Source organism: Rattus rattus, chromosome 5 (genome assembly GCF_011064425.1).
Source record: "Rattus rattus isolate New Zealand chromosome 5, Rrattus_CSIRO_v1, whole genome shotgun sequence".
NCBI lineage: Eukaryota > Metazoa > Chordata > Mammalia > Rodentia > Muridae > Rattus > Rattus rattus.
Genome location: NC_046158.1, coordinates 91,244,317 through 91,264,036, shown reverse-complemented (window position 1 = coordinate 91,264,036; position 19,720 = coordinate 91,244,317). Strand labels below are relative to the sequence as shown.

At 41.4% G+C, this 19,720-nt stretch overlaps 1 protein-coding gene across 4 annotated transcripts in view; it reads left to right on the top strand.

The window, feature by feature from the left end:
* Positions 1 to 19,720, top strand: part of Ryr3 (ryanodine receptor 3) — a 528,612-nt gene that overhangs the window by 210,735 nt on the left and 298,157 nt on the right. For all 4 annotated transcript variants that reach the window (XR_004388016.1, XM_032903887.1, XM_032903885.1 and 1 more), the window contains exons 4-5: positions 11,560 to 11,634; positions 15,131 to 15,209. Coding sequence is in view for 3 of the 4 variants with exons in the window: in XM_032903887.1 (XP_032759778.1) it covers positions 11,560 to 11,634; positions 15,131 to 15,209 (154 nt within the window). In the remaining variant the exon portion in view is untranslated. The remainder of the gene's footprint in view (positions 1 to 11,559; positions 11,635 to 15,130; positions 15,210 to 19,720) is intronic.

Sequence of the window (19,720 nt, the reverse complement as noted above, 5' to 3'; positions counted from 1 at the left end):
GGTCCTCACCCTGCATGGCACTGGCCCACTATTTCACCAATGCTCTAAGTATGAGGAGCTCATCTAAGAACCAGGGCTGTAACTAAAAGCAAATCTGGTTGATGGATCCTTTCATGTGAAGAATGAACTTGGCAGTATCTGCTTCTAAAAAATTTGTTAGATATGAAAGAAAGGGGAAAATTAATTCTAATAAAAATGTAATTGGCTCATTTCTTTCCAAAGTATACTTGTCATCAGTATAAATGTCATCAATACCTTGACAAATGTCTCCTGTCAGTTCGTTTTTTCTAAAGGTGCCACAGTAAGAGCCGTGTGTTAGAGCGGCATCCCAGCAGTCTGCTTTCTCTGTAGCTTGTATGCTCAGAGAAAAGTGTGGCAGCATCTTAGAAGAGCCAACCCAAGCAGCCTCCTGCTCACCACTGGTGAACGATATGCACCTCCTGGTTCATACATAGTCCTTGTCACAACCCAGGCCTACTACCACGGATCTCAGTGCCATTTCGCCGGCCATAGTAGCTCAGGACAGGGGATACGAAAATGGCTGCACAAAGCTACTGCAATGCTTGGAGGTCAAACTGTTTGTTGGCTTTGGGACTTGAACCCAAGGCTTCAGACCTAATACGCATGTGCTTTATCACCATGCTTTTGCCAACCAAAACTTTAAAGATGTGGACAATTCCTTAACTGCCTTTAGTCATGCCATCAGGGTTTAAGAGTACAGCACCCAGGGGCTTTTCCTTCTCAGGGCATTTGGTTTCAGAGGAAGAACCAATTTTGTCTCCACATCACGAGTCTCTAAGTGACCCATAGACCTTACCCCATAGACCACACCCAAGCATAACGAATGCCAGGTAGGCATCCTGAAAGAGCCTGCTTATGCTGTTGTGTTTCTGTGCCTGATGACAAGTATACTTTGGAAAGAAGTGAACCAATTACTTTTTTGTTAAAATTGTTTTACTCCTTTACTTTCATATCCACATTCCATTGACACTAATGACCCAGAATTCTCAGTTTCTTACATTAGACTCTGGCCTTTGTCTCTACTGTCTTAAAATGCTTTCATTATATTATAAAATTAATGACATGAACTAAATACTCCGACCACCTTCTTTTCCAGGAAACATTATCCTAGGTGCTTTCAAGAGGAAGGGTTGGCTGGATTCAGTGAGCTATAAAGCGGGAGGATGGTGAATGGGACATATATTGGCAGGCATGAATTGGGGAAGATTGCTGAATTTGTTCAGCAGTAAATGCTTATATCTAAAAATAATGGAAGTTATAGGAGACCAGCCTCTGTACACTGTCTTCAAGGTGTCGTCAGTGTTGTCATATGAAGGGACAGTGAGAGACAGCACTGGGGCGAGAGAGGTGAGATTCCCTAGAATCATAGTCACCTTACTGCCTTTGGGACAACACCTTAGACACAGATGGAATCGTGGTCACCTTAGACCTTTCCCCCTTACACGCAGCATCCATTGTAACTGTAGGTATGTTTTAGCCTAATGATTCTTCCACATCAGCTAACCTTAAGTGGGAAGGCTCTGAATGCGGGATTCAGGAAGCTGAGCTGTACCTTCTTCCTCTTGTCAGAACTTCATTAAAATTCTGCCTCATGGTTTAGATTGTTATTGGTATCCTAAGAGGCCCTGGAAGATGCCCAGAATATGAAGGCCTTCTTTCAAGTACCTTTGTCTAAAGCAGTGGTTTTCAACCTTCCTAGTGCTGTGACCCTTTAATACAGTTCCTGATGTTGTGGTGACCCCAATCATATAATTACTTCACTGCTATTTCACAGTTGTAATTCTGCTACTGTCATGAATCATGATATAAATATCTGATATGCAGGATATCTACTATGTGACTCCTATGGAGGTCACAACTCTCGGGTTGAGAACCACTGCTGGAAAGGGCTAGTTAGCTCTGCTTTGACTGATGTGCCCCAGGTGAAGGAGCAAACAGTTTAGGATTCCATCCCATTGCTTTCTGCAGCGAGCATCTCAGGCTCAACTGTAGTGAGCAGAAAATCAAAGTGGAAAATTGCAAATGGATGTCTACTCTCGTGCCACGTTTTGATTCTCCACGATAGAGAACCTTGGAAGGGAGAGAATATCTTACAGAGTTGGGCAGTTCCATAGCTGAGTGGAGGGTCTGACAGCGAAGAAGAAGAAAGTTAAGTGCCCTTTATTTGGATTCCCTGGAGTTCACGCAGATTTAGGATGAAATTATGATTCCTGTAAAATACTTCTGTTGTCTCATTTTCTGGCTCTGGCTCCTAATCATGAGTCATACTAACCTGTGCTAATGTCCCTCCTGTCTATGAAATGTGCTTTCTGGGTTCTAGTGTGTTTTAGCAACATCTGTCTTTCACTGTAACTAGAGAGGAATACTTGTTCTGGTTTCTAGGCATTTGCAGGCTAAATATGTCCTCATCTACTTATGAAGAGACACACACATGCATACACATACATACACACCTGCCCATACACATACCCAGGCACATATGAACATGCAGACACATATGCATGCTCAGCTGCATACACAGGTACTCACCCGCAGACTGAGACCTGAAAATTCTCATTGGTTCCTTTGGTATCCTCAGACCTGAAGAGGCATTGCTCACTCCTATCTCTCTCTTCCTCACAGAAGACAGCTTGATGGACTGAAGTCTGGGAGTCTGGCCGGACTTGGTGTTCCTCAGGCCTGTAGCTGTAGACAAGTCTGTCATCTGCTAACTGCACAGGGGAACCCTGAGCAACACAGACCTGTGGAGAAGCAAGTCCTCAGAAACTAGAGAGGGATCCAAAGACAGGAACCTGCAGATTCAGAGAAGTTAATGGGTTGGGTCCCATGCATAGTTGAGGGGCTCCTCATGACAAGAGATTTTCCCCTGCAGAATCTGGAGCTGAGACTCGGGGGAAAAATAAAATAAGGATGGCACATGTGTCTGCAAAGGAGACTTTCTCTCTGAGGTCTTCGTGTGACACCGGATTGGAGCATAGCATTCTAGAGTATATATTAGCCAGTGTCTAAAACCAAGCAGAGTAGCACCGCAGCCCCGTCTGCCTTTCAGGCTGAGTCGTTTACTGAGGACATCTGGTAAATAAACTGCACTCTTGAGCAGTTTAGGGTTACAAATAAACAAAGTATGTTCACAGAAGTACATTTCTTTACATATATGTAGCATGCCGTTCCCTTGTACACACACATATGAATTTTATTGAAAAGGTGATTCAGTAAGAGTGGTAAAGAAAAATTTAAAGCAGGATACAGTACATGTTCTGCAACCATGAACATGACTGGTTAATCAGTTGTGTGTACTGGTGCACATGCATGTGTATATTCATTCATGCCTTAATGTTCATGTGTGGGTGAGTACCTGTGTATGCAGCTGAACATGCATATGCATCTGCATGTTCATATGTGTGTGAGTATGTGTATGGGCAGGTGTATATGTATGTGTGTGCATGTGTGTGCCTCTTCATGAGTAGATGAGGACATGTGTATGCAGGTGTACATACATAAATGTGTGTGTTCAAATACACATGCACATGCATTTGGAAGCCAGAGGAAAACCTAGGTGTTGTTCCTCAGACACTATCCACCATTAATTAATCAATTGCCTTACTTATTGATAAGGATTCTTATAAAACACGAAACACACTAGGCATGGCATGCTGGCTGTCTAGCAAGCCCCAGAACTCTGCCTTCCCCTAACTCCCCACACTAAGATTATAACCATTCGGTATCACATGCAGCCTGGTTTGTGTGGGTTCCAGAGATCAAGCTCTGGTTCTTGTGCTTACAAGGCAAGCATTTGTCTGGCTAAGCCATATTCTATGTCCTGGCTATTTCACTTTTATAGATTTTCTCATCATTTTTGTGTATGTATAAGCAGTACTTGAAAATGCTTTGCATCCTGCATCTTGTCATAAAAGCGTATCATAACATTTTCTGTTTCTGCCTACCCCTGGTGATTGCAACCTTTAATGGCTGCAAGCTAGAACATCCTAAAGAATTCCCATGATTTACTAGATAATTTCTGCTGCGTATTTAGATTCTTGTCAGGCTCCCTTCAGCTTTCTTGCAACCATTGTAAGGCCCTCGCCTCCTTTTGAATTATTCCCAGAAGTAAAATTACTATGGCAGAGGTTATAGACGTCTTTGTGGCTCTTTCTACATACTACCATATTGTGTAGCAAAGGGTTATACTGGGTGCTACCACACTCAGGCTTGCATCGGCTAGACTACCATTCATACAGCATCTTTCCTTCAGATTTTGCACATTTTGTAGATATAAAGTGATATAGCCAAAATCATAGGATTGCAACTTCTTTCATTGTTGAAAGAAATTTTCCAGTGTGTCCACATGTTTTCACTTCATCCTGTTAGCTATCATCTATGCATAGCTTTTGCCTACTTCTTTAGGCAAGGATTGGTTTTCTACCACATTTCAGTGAGATATGAGCCTTTGTCACTGTGATACAAAAGCTTTGTGTAGTCTATTAAGTGTTTCAGTCTCTGCTTTTCTGGTGCTCATTGATTTGGATAGAGTCTTATCTGCCTTTTGTTTCCTTTGAATGCTCATGTTACTTCAGAGCACAGGCAAGTTCTAGGATGTACTTGACTATTACATCAGCAATAGGTGTAGACTATTTTATTGTATACTTGTGTTGCAGTAAAAATAAAAAAGGAGCAGTACTGGTTTCCGCACATGCCCTGGCAGTCATGCCCTCACTCCAGTGGGTCACTGGAGCTATCTATAATTTATCTCTAATTAGTATCTGGTGGCTCTCTGTTAGCTGCAAACTCTTTGGTTCCAGCAACCTGGTAAAACCCAGACTCAACAAACATTAATCCAACAATCAAATTTATGTTAAATTCTCAATCCATAATACATCCACACAGTAAACTTACAACCAACTGATAAGGATATAGACTGCCCACCTAGATGAGATAAATTTGCCTACAGAAATCCATCCCAGCTACCTTGGCAATTCAAAACCACCTGGATCTGGGTCATCGTTCCCCATCTCCATCTTGATTCTCCTCCCTTCTCCTTCTCTCCCACCTTACAAAAGCTTTTGTCCCCACCTTATGTTTTTTACTGTCCAATCAGGGCCTTGACCTAATTTGTCTGATTTGTCACCTGCATGATGACATCAACCTAGCCACACACAGGAGACATGGCTTAATTCTGCCTCTCTCTGTACAGGAACCGCCTCCTTAAAGACTGTGGATCACATTGTTAGATCTGTACAGACTGCCCATGTCTGCAATGTGCTTCTTTGTGACTCTGGAGCAGGTTGTGTTAGCCAATTTTGCTTAAAGGCACTTTATAAAAGTTCCCTTGCAGAACCAAAATTTCTTACTGTTCACATTTCAACATTAATTTCACTAACAATTCTGTTGAACTACAAGCTACTCTCTTAACTGAAACTACACAAGAGCTATAAGTGAAATTGTGGAGAATAAACGATTACAAATATTCCTTTGTCATTCTGAATACCTCAGGGTACCTTTCCACCGTGTATCTGAAATTTTACCCAATAATGACTCTTGTTTATCCTTAAAGGTTCTACTCACACAAGCAGACTATTAAATCTCAATAATGTATAATAGTCATGAGTTGAGCCTTTCTAGCTGACCCTGTGGGGTTATCTGCTTTAGCTTATTCCTGCCATTCATTTTGTTTATTTAGCTTATTCATTGTCCTGTATTTAAAAGGCACCATTATTATTTAGCTCTCTTTTATCAAGGGAACTTCATACCTTCTGTGCTGTGCAAATACCTCTTCTGTGTCTTGCAATTTTATATATATATATATATATATATATATATATATATATATCCCTTGAAATGTGGTTGGTCATGATAGATTCAACAGAGAGTCATCCTGTGGTCTTCTTAGAATGCTTCTTAGGGCCTAGGGGCCCCCAAAGTAGAAATGTGCATTTCAGATCGCAGAACAAGTTGGTTTAGATATGTAACAGTCTTGAAGTATATTCCTGGCTGGATAGAAGGCAGACTTTCTGCCTCCATAGTTGTGATTTCTGGTTTAATCATTATTTGGAAATTGCAAAAACTGTCATTACTGAACATTAATCTTGAAATTATAGGTGAGGTGATTGAATTAAGTTTCTAGGACAACATTCTACCTCTAGACATAGAAACGAGCCTTCCTTTATCAGTTTTTCCCTGGTGTACCCTAATATCACAGAGTATCTCCATCTCTCTGCCAGTGGTGACATTCAAAGACAATCATGGCAGGTATGATACCACCCAAAGGACGTCTCACAGCCTTGAGGTGTAGGCATTACCTTGAAGTGGTTTGGCCTATTGCTGCTTGTATTCTAATGCTAATTTGGGGCCCCTAAGACTGGTTGCCCCAAAGGTAGGAGAGTCTGCAGGAGGACACCGAGTGACCCTGCCCCCAGTTAATTGTGATTGGTAAGCAAAGATGCCCATGACCAATAGCTGGACAGAAAAGATGTAGGTAGGATTTAGGTTTTCCAAGCTTGGGACCACAAGGAAGAAGAACGTGAAGGAGAGAAGGAGACACTGTCATGGGTTAGCTGAGCCATAAAAATGTGGCCAGGTGGGCTGGCCAATTGGAGTTGAGAGCAGATCTGATAGGACATAGTAAATAGTTATTGATAGGAAAGTAGGTTCTAATGGCATGGAGAATAGGCAGCTGCCCAGCTCTTGTGTTGTTTAGGGCATATTGTAAATATATATGCAAGTTTTTTATCTGGGAACTTAATAACCTAAGGCAGGATAGAAACCCCAGGCCTGGATTTTTAATAATTTTTACTGCCCCTTAGATGTGATGTCTTTCCTGAAGTACTAGTCCAGAGCTGATATCAAGAGAGTTCAGAGAATGTGTTCTTAGCGCCAAGTTCAGATTCCAACTCATACTTTCAAGGCAACCATGGGAAGCTTTTTAAATTCCCTGTGCCTCTTTTTTTATATGCAAAATGAAGTCCCAAGGGCAACATCCACCAATTGCTTATTCATTCATCTAGGCATTATGTGGTGTCTCCAATTCATCTGATACTGATACAAATGGCATTGAAATAACAGAGACACAACATTTCAGTTTGAATGATCATGGAGGTTGCTTTATTTCTAGGGGAAGGAAGAACAGATACATAACAAAATTAACTTATGAATTAGCATCAACTCCTAATAAAGCAGAAGGCAGTGATGGAGAGAAACTGTCTTCTTGTTAAGAGTGGTGGAGGAGACTTCTGTAGTGAGACGTTCTGGTTGGAGAAGTGAATAGAAGGTAGAAGTAGGCTGTGAGAACAATGGAAGGCATCCTGAGGAGAAAGAAAGGCATGTGGTAGGAGCCAGATTATCTAAGAAGTGTAGAGCTGTCAGAATGGCTAGAAGTCAGAAGCAAAGGGGAATGTGTTTCTGATACATGAAGTCAGAGTGGTGTAAGGGGGCCAGCTCAGGTAGGGTAAGTTTTGGTGACAGGCAGTCAAATTCAGCCTGAGTATCTATTTGTACCATATGCTAAGGTAAAAATGCCTTATAAATTTTGAACAAATTCTTTTTAAAAACTATGTGAGGTGTGACTGCCAACTGTGAGAGGGATCATAGAACCTAACATAGTCACTGTGTGGCCTCTCAGGGAATAATTTACAGTCCTGATAAAGAGAATTGGATGCTATAGCAGGAGCATCAGACTTCTAACTTGATAGCAAGGCACTGGAGGGTTTGTAGCAAGAAAGTAGAGCTGTGGTTTACAGCTTTGGACAGAATGACTTTGGCTGTAACATTAACCCGCAACTTACTCAAGCAGGCACATTTTGGAGGTTGTTACCATAGGCCAGATGAGACACAATGTGGTCTCAAGGACAAGGAGCAGTGGGTGACTGAGATTTGTCTGAAGGATGCTTTTTAAAGTGATACCAGGCTTTGTTTTAGATTGGTTGAGGGGAAGGAGTAAAGAACTGCATTTCTCCCCAGTTTGTTTGCTCACTCCCTGATTCCCATGTCAAAGAGACCAAGTGAGAGAGTAATCCTTGCTGCCCCTGCTGGACTCCTCCATCTATTCTGACTTCCCTTCCTAAGATACAGTTTTGACTGTGACACCATCCTCTCCAAAACTACTATGGTGTCCTGATGGCTGTGCAACAGAGTCCATACAGTGAGAAGTGAGTCTTGATTATCCTGTCTCCCCATTCTTCTTTGTACCAGCTCTTCCTGTCCACGGGCAACGCACTAACTACTGAATGGCTGCAAATGTTCATGTATGACTCACACTCCTAAGACACAGTCTACCTGTGTTGTCTCTTTCTGGCCATCTGTATGTTAGGTCTGTGGTTGGTTTGCCTTTGCATTAGAGACATTCTGTAACACATGCTCTTTACCCTCTTGGTCTATTCAAAACTCTATGCTTCACTTCTTTAATATACATGGTGTTTTTACATGCAACCTGATTTTATTTTCAGCTAATGTCATCTCCCCTACCTCACTATAGAAAAGAAAATACTGTGGTGCATGGTTAAATACCCTTTGTTAAGTCCAGACTTTGCACTCAGGACCTGTCTGATTTTGAGCACGTGATTTAATATATGTGTCAGTTCACATAGCTGTAAAATGGGGATATTATCATTGCAACAGTAGTTAATATCAAGCAATATATGTCCTGTGTGCCATTCTGTGTTCTGTGCCAACATAGTATTTGAGCCAATTAGATTCCTGCTATATGAGCCCCAGGAAAGATGTCTCTGTATTTTTTCTCATTGGTGCAGTCACTGTGCACATATTTAAAAAATGAGGTTAACCTAGCAAGCGCAAGGCCCTGGGTTTGGTCCTCAGCTCCGAGGGGAAAAAAAAAGAACTCCCTTTGCAGGGAGACATTTTAAAAAATGAGGTTAAGATCCATCATTAACCCCAGTAGATATGGTACTATTGTATTAGCTGGACACATATAGCAAGATACCTTCTTTAAGTACCAACTTCCTCACATCTGGAATGTGACATTCATTGCTATCTTGACAGGTTGTTGTGGGGATGCTGTAGTAGTGTGTAAAGCACCTTATACATACATAGCATGTGCTCCATGACACATGATCATAATAGAAGACTCCTCTGACATAGTAGTGCCAGAAATGTCCAATCCTCTATGAAAGTAATTGTCCTGTGACTAGCAGCATCAGTATCATCTTGTTAGAAATGCAGATTCTCAGGGTAGCCCCAGGCCTACTAAAATTAGAACTGTGAAGTGGGGGGCATGGTGATTCTGAAATGCTCTGGCATGAAGAAATTACTGTCTTATATGAGACAGAAGCTAGAACATGAGGCTGTGAGGGTCATCAGAACAAAATTGCATTCAATTCTAGTGGCCATCCTTTCTTTTTCTGGTGGCATTATAATGAAAGACATGAGGTCCCATCAATGTTTCTAGAAGTACCAGAAAAGAAGAAACCCACGTTACTCCATAATATTGTTTAGAGTCAGCAACTCTGGGTTCCTTATAATTCCAGAGCTGATGGGAACACAGAAGAATTGGAAAATTGGACTCACAGTGATAGCAGGCCACCGAATCCAGTCACTCGTTCATGTTGGGAGTATGTGCGTTCAGTATGAGCCACTGGAAGCATCAGTTAAGTTTTAAGGATACAGGCTCATGGGGACAATTCCAGTCAGACAGATAAGATGTGAAATGATTTAGTATTCTAATTTTAATGTAAGGTGTTGACACATTTGTAAATACAGCTGAAGTTAGCGCAAATGATTTCATGAAATTTGGAAATATTGTGAAGAGCTGTGTAATCCGACATGGTATTAAAGTCTGAGAACACTTAAATATCTCTATATGCAGGGGGAGGGAGAGCACAGCCACATTTATATTTAGTTATCAGCTTCTTTTCTATATACCACGTTTGTCTTTTTTCTCTTTTGGCACTTTGTATGACATGGGGAAAAATATCTTTGACAGAGCAATTCAAACAGAATTGAGATGAAACCACTTATTGTTTATTATCCAGACCTCTGTTTCTCTCCCCACCACCTGCTTCTTGTCCTCTATGTCACTCATTGCCATGCCTGGAGGAGACAGGATGGACAGGATAAAACTGCAGGCAGTGCCTTGGGCAGCCAGTCTGCAGCCCTGAAAGAATGGGGTGTATAAGAGATTCTTTGGGACTAGACAAGTCAAACGCTAAAATTACTCTGATAGTGGTCCATGGAAGATGCCTCAGTGGGTAAAGTGCTTGCTATACAAGCATATGAACCTGAATTCAGATCCCAAACATGTACAATCCAAGCATGGCAGCATGTGCCTATAATCTCAGCACTGGGAGGAAGAGGCAGGAGGGTTCTAGGAACTCTCTGGCTGGTCAACCAACTGGTCAGTTCAAGGAGAGATCCCGTCTCAAAACAACAAGGTGGTTGATAAAGACAAACCAAGTCCACTTCTGGCCTACACATGCACACATACATGCACCCATATACAGAGAGGCACACACATACACACACACTCACACAGAGAGAGAGAGACACATACACGCACACGCACACTCGCACGCGCACACACACAAATTGTCTTGGTAGCTATCTCAGACTTTGGAGTCTCTTGGTACATGTTTAGGGAGGACAGAGACTGTGAAAAGCAAGCATCTTCTTTTGAAAGAGTATGTTTTTGAAAAAGTGTGCTAACTGGAGATAAATTAGCACGATGTCAGGAGAACTAGGTAAGTACCAAAACATGTTCTTACTTGTCAATTTCAGCTGACTGTTCTCCGTACCCACTTGTAACTGAAATAAGCTAGACCTTTGCTTCATAGCATATGTTATTCATTTCAGCATAGCACTGTGTTGATCAGAGTCAGAAGCTTGGGCACCAATGGCATGATTTCCTTTGGGCTATTTTATCTTCTCTGACCTTCCTCTCTTCTGGTTAGTCAACCACTACCAAATCATCAAAATGAATGAGCAGAGGAGGGCAGAGAAGGCAGTCACATGGGTCTTTCCATAAGGGGACTACTCTGCAGGACTGGTTACTGCTTAAAGTCCTGGATTTCAGAGTCAGGCATGGTTGGTAAGGTCTGTATTAAAAAGGATCATTCGAGTTGGGTGAGCAGAAAGCACAAGTACCCAGAAGGAAACCAAAGACTGCAAGCCCCAGAGTGCATATCACTGCTGTCCACCCTGTTATCCTCCCGCACTAGGCGATAGTTACTCCATACTTGTTTCTTTCTCATTCTGGCCGCTTCTGAGAAGTTTCAAAGGAAGGTAAGCAGAGCCCCCCCAACCCCCTTCACATGCTTCCAGTGTAGAACAGTTCTGCATTTCTGTTCTGCTCATCCTGGGCAAAGGCCAATTCTGAGAAGAGCAGCAGGCCTCCCTGCCCTCGCCCAAGGATGTCGCATGGCTGTGCTCACAAGTCTTCCGCCATCAGTCAGCTGGACATGTGCTTCTTGAATGAATTCTTTGGGAGTTTTGCCATAAATATTTTTCTTGGTGTCTGCTTATAAATTGTGTTGCTTTTCTGCCAGGGAAGCCACAGCTGGCGTGTGCTGACAGTTTTCTTCCTCATTCCCACAGGCAGCACAAGGGGGTAGCCACAGGACCCTGCTCTACGGGCATGCGATTCTCCTGCGGCACTCCTTCAGTGGAATGGTAAGGACATGGAGATGACAGCTTTCACCATTCATGAGGAAGAAAGGATGAGCACCGAGAGCAGTTCAGAATATAAATAATTCAACCCATTGTTGTCCTCTTATCACTTCCCTCAAGTTCCAGCAATTTCTGTTTGCTGAGTCTGTGACCCACTGAGTGAGGAAAAGAGGTGTTCCTTTTCTTTAAAATTCAGCAACTGTAACCCCACCATGTACAGTACTTTCACATACTGGATACCCAGTAAATATGTCTTGAATGCATGACTGATCAAATGAACTGTGGAGTAATTGATTTATTTAGTCTACAAAGAAAACAAATCAAATGGGAATTGTGTGACATTTCTCTACTTTGTACACAGCTAAAGAAATGGAGTCATGTCCAGGGCCTTCAGTCCTTGGAAGAATTTGAAGGTATTATGCTAATCCAGTGGCAGGAGGAAGATAATGGATGAGGCAATCACAGAAAACTGGTCCAGGCTATAACTAATCAGGGATTTAAAACCAGAAGACTAGAATAGGAAGAATTCAGCCTAACTTGGAAAGCAAGAGCTTGGAATGAAAACCATGCAATAATATAATAAATATAACTTGGAAAATGCATATGCTACCAATGCTTTGCAGAGAGTTATTAAGAATGTTGTGATGTCAATTTCATGTCAAGTGAACTGACTCTAACAGTATTTTCTGTTAACTCCCAAGTACATAATTCTCAATGCCATTGGTATAAGGAAGAATGGTCATTTTCTAACCCTAATAAAACTGATATGCTAAGCAGACAAACATGAGGACCTGAGTTCAGAGCCCCAGCACTCACCTAAAGGGTTGGCATGGCAACATATGATCTTAGCAGTGGGATGGGAATAGGGAGGCTGATGCTTATTTTCACGCACTTACACATGTTCTTCATGAGAAGTTCTTCTCCAAGCTTGGACTATCGAACTGTGGCGTGATCAGCAGCTGCTTCTTGAATAATTGATTTGCTGCAGCATATTTTGTCTGAACGCTGCTGGTACAGCGTTGACCTTTCAGACTGAACACTCACTGCTTTAGTCCTTCATGGTGAAGGGCAGAACAAAACTGTATCTAAGTACTGGGGCAGGTTTGACTGGGGAACCATTTTACTGGCATTCTCTAGAAAGGAGAGGTGATCACCTTTTAGAATCTGTTGCTCATGTAGAGAGCAAATGAGACCCTAAAATGTGTTTTTCTACCCAGATAGAATACATAAGTCTTGAACCAGTATACCCCCCAGGGCTCTCAAAACTAGCAGCTAGCAGCTTGGTAGAGATGTTCAATTCACTCAAGGAAATAAAAAAAAACAAACCACTCCATATTAACATAAACTCTGCGTTGGCTTTTTAAAAGTGGCTTCGGAATAAAGCCTATGAAATAAGACATTTTATAATGTGACAATTTTCCACCCGCTGCCAGACATCTAGAAGTGCGCCTGTGCTTCTTTCCCTCGCACTCTAATTCCAGCCTATACCACTGTGCCATTAGCAAAGAAGCCAAGGAAAAGGCCCCGGTTTATTTCCTTTGTTAAGCTGCTTTTAAAAACATTCTAAAAGTTTCACCTGCATATCTCTTATCAAAATCCACAGAAAAGGATAAATGTTATTTTGAGAGGTTAAAAAAACTCAGGAGATTTAAAACAAATAAAACTAGTAGCAGTAGCAGTTAATACGGCACCATGGCCAGGGGAATTCCCACAGGGGCCCATCCCCTAGATCAGTGGTTCTCAGTGGGCCACAACCTCTTGGGGTCAAATGGCATTTTCATGGCAGTTGCTGAAGACCATTCAAAAACACAGATATTTATATTATGATTCACAACAGTAGCATATTTGCAGTTATGAAGTAGCAATAAAGTAATTTTATGATGGCGATCACAACAGGAGCAACTGTATCAAAGGGTCACACATTGAAGGTTGAGAACCACTGCCCTAGATGAAGATCTACAGGTGGCTAACGGCTGCTAAGCGAGAAAAACTGATCTGCTCAAAGAACAAAGTCCCACATTGGCACTCTAACCCCAAGTCCTGGACACATGGACTCAGTAAATTATATATGCATGTCCGGGGAGGGTGTGTGCATGCATGTACACATGCAAGCATGCATACATATGTATATATGTGTAACCAAAATAATAGAAGAGGTCATGAATTTAGAAGGCCATGTGGGAAGACTTGGAGGGGGAGGGGCAGGAATGAAACACATGCAGTACTTATGTATGAAGTTCTTAACAAATATTAATTAGAAGAAGTGGAGGGGACTATCTGATTTCCCAGCTTCTCCCACCCACCTTCTTATCCAAGCACAATTTTTATGATTATTCCAATGGAATTCGTTCTAATAGTGTGTTGCACATTAAAGTATTGTGTACATGTCAATTACACAAATGTGCTCTTTTATGTGACTTCTAGGCTTAACATCTTATAAAAATAAAGTTATTTGCTATGTCCACGTTCTTCATCAGTACTCTTAATGGCACAGTAGTTCCTAAAACAGAAGAACCAACATTGATCCAGCTGCTTCCTCACTGCTGGTCACTACTGTTCCATTTATATTGTTCTCGAGTTCAAGGTATTAAAAGTTTCTTGGAATACCTTTCAACTAAAATGTATTGAATATTGCAATTTTACTGCATAGAATCCTAGAAACTACTAAACCATAAGATCAGAGCGTCTTTGAGACTTTAGATTTAAGACAGAAAGATTTTCCAAAAGGATAATGTCAGTTAACTTTCTTTTTTTTTTTTTTTGAATTTTTTTTTATTAACTTGAGTATTTTTTATATACATTTAAGTGTTATTCCCTTTCCGGTTTCGGCAAACATCCCCCCCCCTCCCCTTCCTTATGGGTGTTCCCCTCCCCACCTTCCCCCCATTGCTGCCCTCCCCCCAACAGTCTAGTTCACTGGGGGTTCAGTCTTAGCAGGATCCAGGGCTTCCCCTTCCACTTGTGCTCTTACTAGGATATTCATTGCTACCTATGAGGTCAGAGTCCAGGGTCAGTCCATGTATAGTCTTTAGGTAGTAGCTTAGTCCCTGGAAGCTCTGGTTGCTTGGCATTGTTCTACATATGAGGTCTTGAGCCCCTTCAAGCTCTTCCAGTTCTTTCTCTGATCCTTCAACGGGGGTCCTATTCTCAGTTCAGTGGTTTGCTGCTGGCATTAGCCTCTGTATTTGCTGTATTCTGGCTGCGTCTCTTAGGAGAGATCTACATCCGGCTCCTGTCTGCCTGCACTTCTTTGCTTCATTCATGTTGTCTAATTGGATGGCTGTATATGTATGGGCCACATGTGGGGCAGGCTCTGAATGGGTGTTCCTTCAGTCCGCTCTACCACTGAGCCAAATCCCCAACCCCGTCAGTTAACTTTCCAATGTGGAACCTCCCCCGACCCCTTTTTGCCATCAGTGGGAGGTTAACCAGTGGTAGTGCCAGGAACTGGTGAAAGGGTGTGACTCCTAGCATGTGCTCATGTGCTCTTACTCCACAGTATCTAACGTGCTTGACCACGTCAAGATCCCAGACGGATAAACTTGCCTTTGATGTAGGTCTGCGGGAACATGCCACAGGTAAGTTGCCATTCCCAGTCTCGGTCTGGTGGGATCTGATGCTAAGAATTTTTGAGAGAGATGCTGAACATGTCACCCATTTGGAATTGTACATCAGCAAGGTCAAAACTATAAAACTGATTTACAAACCCTCTGAGGCTGAATCTCGGGAGGATGTGTGAAGCATGAAAACCTGGGTGCTCAGGCAGGGGCGGTGTGATGTTGGAAGCCTGAGAGCTGAAACTGCTCTAATGGATTACTACTGTAAATAGACAGTTTAGTTCTTGGGGACCGAAGGTATGAGTAACTGCTAAGGCAACAAATAAAACTGACTTCATAATAGTGAAACGCGGCGTTTAGAGACCTGGGACCTTTGTGTTCTGCAAACAAGCCGTTCTCAAACCAGCTTCCCTCGTGTCAGCGATGCCCACCAGCCTCGGTTTATCCTCCCAGCGCATCTCCAGTCGTCTTACTGTACATTTTTCTACAGGTTTACTTAGCTTATTACTTAAAATACCACATATAAAACTTAACTCTGTAGGGGAGAGATGTTGTGGGTTTACTTTTTGGCAGAAAGTAAATATATCAACAACAACCAAAAAGCCTGATTGTCAGATAATTGAAAAAACGATGATAAAATGTCAGTATAGATCTAAACTTAAAACTTTTGTGATAGAATTATCTCAAAAGAGAGGTTTTTTCCTTAAATTTCACAATGAATAATCCAATGTCATTTATCTTCTTCAAACTATCAAATACATTGGAAACCACTCCTATTCTGCATATACATGTATGCAAATAAAGTAATTATATATACATACATATACATATACATATATATATACATATACATATACATATATATATACATATACTCATCCAGACAGAGTGGTACATGCCTCTGATTCTGGTATTATGAAGGCTGATAAAGGAGAATTATGAGTTCAAGGTCACCATGGACTACCTAGTAGGTTTAAGGCTAGTCTAAGCTACATAGCAAATTCCTTTTAGAAGTGGGTACCAAGACAGGTGGTGGCCAAAATGATACCAGCTCTCTCTGGAATCCAGAAATAAAGGACAGATGCCCAGGAAAGCTATTTTAAAAGCTACACTATCAAGAAAATACCAGTTTCCTGGGGGATATTCTGAAGACCAACAGAGCGGATAGAAGTTGAAACAAGACATATTTCACTTTGGTGAAGGATAATGCTTTGTAATATCTGCAATTAACCATCAGAGGAACAGTCAGACAAGACACAGCATGCTCTCTGTGGCTGGAAACATGTATGGACAATTGGAGCATCTGTCAAGAGCACTGCATATAGAATTTCTGCTCTGGATAGGTAATGGAATCGGTAATTCCATTACCGATTAGGAGGTATGGTTACCAGCAACAGAAAAGGATTCGGATGACTTCAAGACAATTAAGGATTTGCTGGCAGGATACTGAGTAGAATCAGACTACAATTAGGGTTTCAAAAGTAACCAGGCTGTGGTAAGAGAGACCATGGAAGTAAGATCACTGTGGGAACCCAGAAATTGTGTTTGGAATATAGTTCCTCGAATTATGGCATTTCCCACTAACAAGATGGCCATTCTGATGTTACACCCCCAAAGAAAGAAGTCTATGCTATTGTTCTAAAACGAGGCCAGCTTATCAACCAAGGATTCAGATCTCTGATTTCGTGATGATCAGGAAAATGAGCAGAATCCTATGCATGTGCCCCCACTGGTTCTGTGGTCCACACAGAAGTGTCCTCCCCCATTGTATGCAGAAAAAGCTGGGGCTTATCTCCGACTGTTGTGACCTTGCCCCGTCCCTAAAATAAGATTGTATGTGAATTAGACTTGGGGTTTCTTTGTTTTCAGCCTATGTGTCTTTCTTCAAGTATAATTTCCTCTAAAAATGTTGTCAATCTTGGCTAAAAATTACAAATTGAGTGAAATGTCACTGTATGAATGTGAGTTGGCCTCTCTGTATAAGCCAGATGCCAATCTTGGAGCATACAATGAGAAAAATCATATATAGTCCTTCTATTTATAAAGCAGTGAAATGGTGTTATATTTTCTGAAAGTTGGGAAGGGATGGAGAAATACCAAATTCTGGAAAAGAGTTCAGAAAATGTACTTAATGCACTATTGGAGCCTCTAATGAAAAGGAGCAGAAGTGGATTCTGCTAGTCATTTCAGAAGGTGCTTTCTGAGTCCCTGGAAACAGAATTCGTAGGAACTTGGGAGACAGCAGACCTAGTAGCTACAGTAGCCGGGCCAGGTTCAAACAGGCTCCTCAGAAGCTGACGTGTGTGTAGATCATATCCTCCTTGTCTGAAGAATGCACTGGCTTCCACCATTAACAACTGGGGTTTTCTGGGATGAGGCCTGTCATGAAGAGGGGTCACACGGAATCTGCCAGGGTAGAATCCTAGTTCTTTAGCACGCAGTCCTGTAAATGTTCTTTAGCACAGAAACCCCTTTGGAGTTATGAAGAAGCAGGCTGATCCTTAGCTGTGCTGAATGTCAAGGAGAACATGCGAAGAAATAGATTAGGGTTGGATGTTTTATCCGGAGTCTGGTTTGTTTTTTAACCTACACACTGGTAAATTTCTGGCTTTAACAGACTGAATAATCAGTGTACTCGTGAGTTTGGTTGCTCAGTTCTTCACACCTTTAAGGTTTTGATTTCAGTATTTGGGCATACATTTAGAATTCAGATTTATGAAGAAACGGATGTAAAAATGGCATCGTACACATTCTGCAAGTGCTGCCTTGCATTTTGGAGCCAGTGACTGGTTGGTCCACACGGGAGTACAGGGAACAGCTCCAGTGACAAGAGAAGTGGCAGGAAAGCATCCCTCTGTCTTTTGTGTATTCCCTTTGTGATGCTCTTCATGCCGGAAGCCCTCTCATGGACCCCAGAGTTTATACTCATCACTCTTCACTCTTAGTGTAAAGGCCATATTCTTTTATAATGCATTTTAAATTTTAATCAAACACCTACACATAATTTTAAAAGATAAATAGTACTCTGATGTTTATTAAAAATATCTGCTCCTGCCTGTAGGCCCTGCCTCGGGCATCTGTGTTCAGTTCTTCTGGTATTGCTTGCTGTTGTTTATGGAAATATGTATATACTGCCATTTCATTATTCTTTCTAGATTAGGTTTATCTACTCGTGTTTTGATAAAGTTTTATTGTTACGCTGCACTCTTCACCGTCCATCTTCCTTCCTTACATTTTCAGCATGTTCGTATCTGTTTTTACATAAAAGCCAAAGCGATAACTACGTTGATATAGCTACTGTCACGTATTTGTAAATAACCCACACGGTGCACTGTAGTCAAGTTTATTTTATTGCTTTAAGGCTTTGTACTAATTTGTTTTGTCTTCTGTGATTAAACCATGGATTCACTTCCAAGCTTTCCCATTGACCAAGAATGTCCCCAGCTTATTAGGTTCGGTCACATTATCTCTTCATATTCTTAGGGACATCCGTCATCACTCAAGGAGTTGGTTTTGCCCCTTCTAGGTTCAGTGTCTCCTCCACTATACCATGGACTACTAACTATTATATTTTGGTGAAACATACCATGCAGTAGCTTTTACAGAGAAAGATGCATGTAGGTACCAAGTTATCTGAAGGTTTGTTCTTTCTAGCTTCGCGAGTAATTCATAATTTAGCTTAATTCTATATTAAAATTATTTTTCTTGGCTTCCTTCCTGCTGGCTTCTGACTGGTGCGATAAGCAAGTCTGATTCTGGATGCTTTGTGTGTGACTGTTTTCCTTTTCTAAGATCTCTTGTTTCTTTCTCTAACGTCAGAAATGCCATGGTGTGTCTTGTGGGTCATTTCTGTGGTGCGGTCACAGGAGGATGCAGTGTAGGCGATGCTTACCTAGCAAGGAATTCTGAAGACCTTTTCCACTTACAGATGCTTACTGCCCAGCACTCGGAAAGTTTTAGACATATTTATTTCTCTGTTAATACTCTCTATTCTTGCTTTCTGGGGGATCTTTCTAGATTGGATTTTAGGGTTTGGTTTTTTTTTTTTAGATTTTTATAAATATATAAAATATAATATTTTATATTATATTGAAATATAATTGCATCACTTTCGTCCTCCAAAACCCTCCCCTTACATCTCTTCCTTTCTTCTGCTTACTCCCTTCCTTGCAAATCATAAGTCTGTTCTTTTATATGACATGGTCATACTGTGTCATCCTGAAACTCTCTAGGTAGACCAGACTGGCTTCAAGCTCAGTGGTTTGCCTCCTGAGTGCTGGGATTAAAGTGTGTGTGACCTTGCTCAACTGTCAATTTTTCCTTACAGTTTCTAATCTAGTATATGTGGGGAGTGTGTGTGTGTGTGTGTGTGTGTGTGTGTGTGTGTGTGTGTGTGTTCCTTTTGGGAAACTTCTCAACTGTTTATACTTATATTTTTTCTCTTCAGAGTAATTTTTTACTTTAGGGATTCTCCATGATACTTTCCAAGTATAATATTTTCTTTCTTTTGAGAGATTGTTAGTTGTAAAATT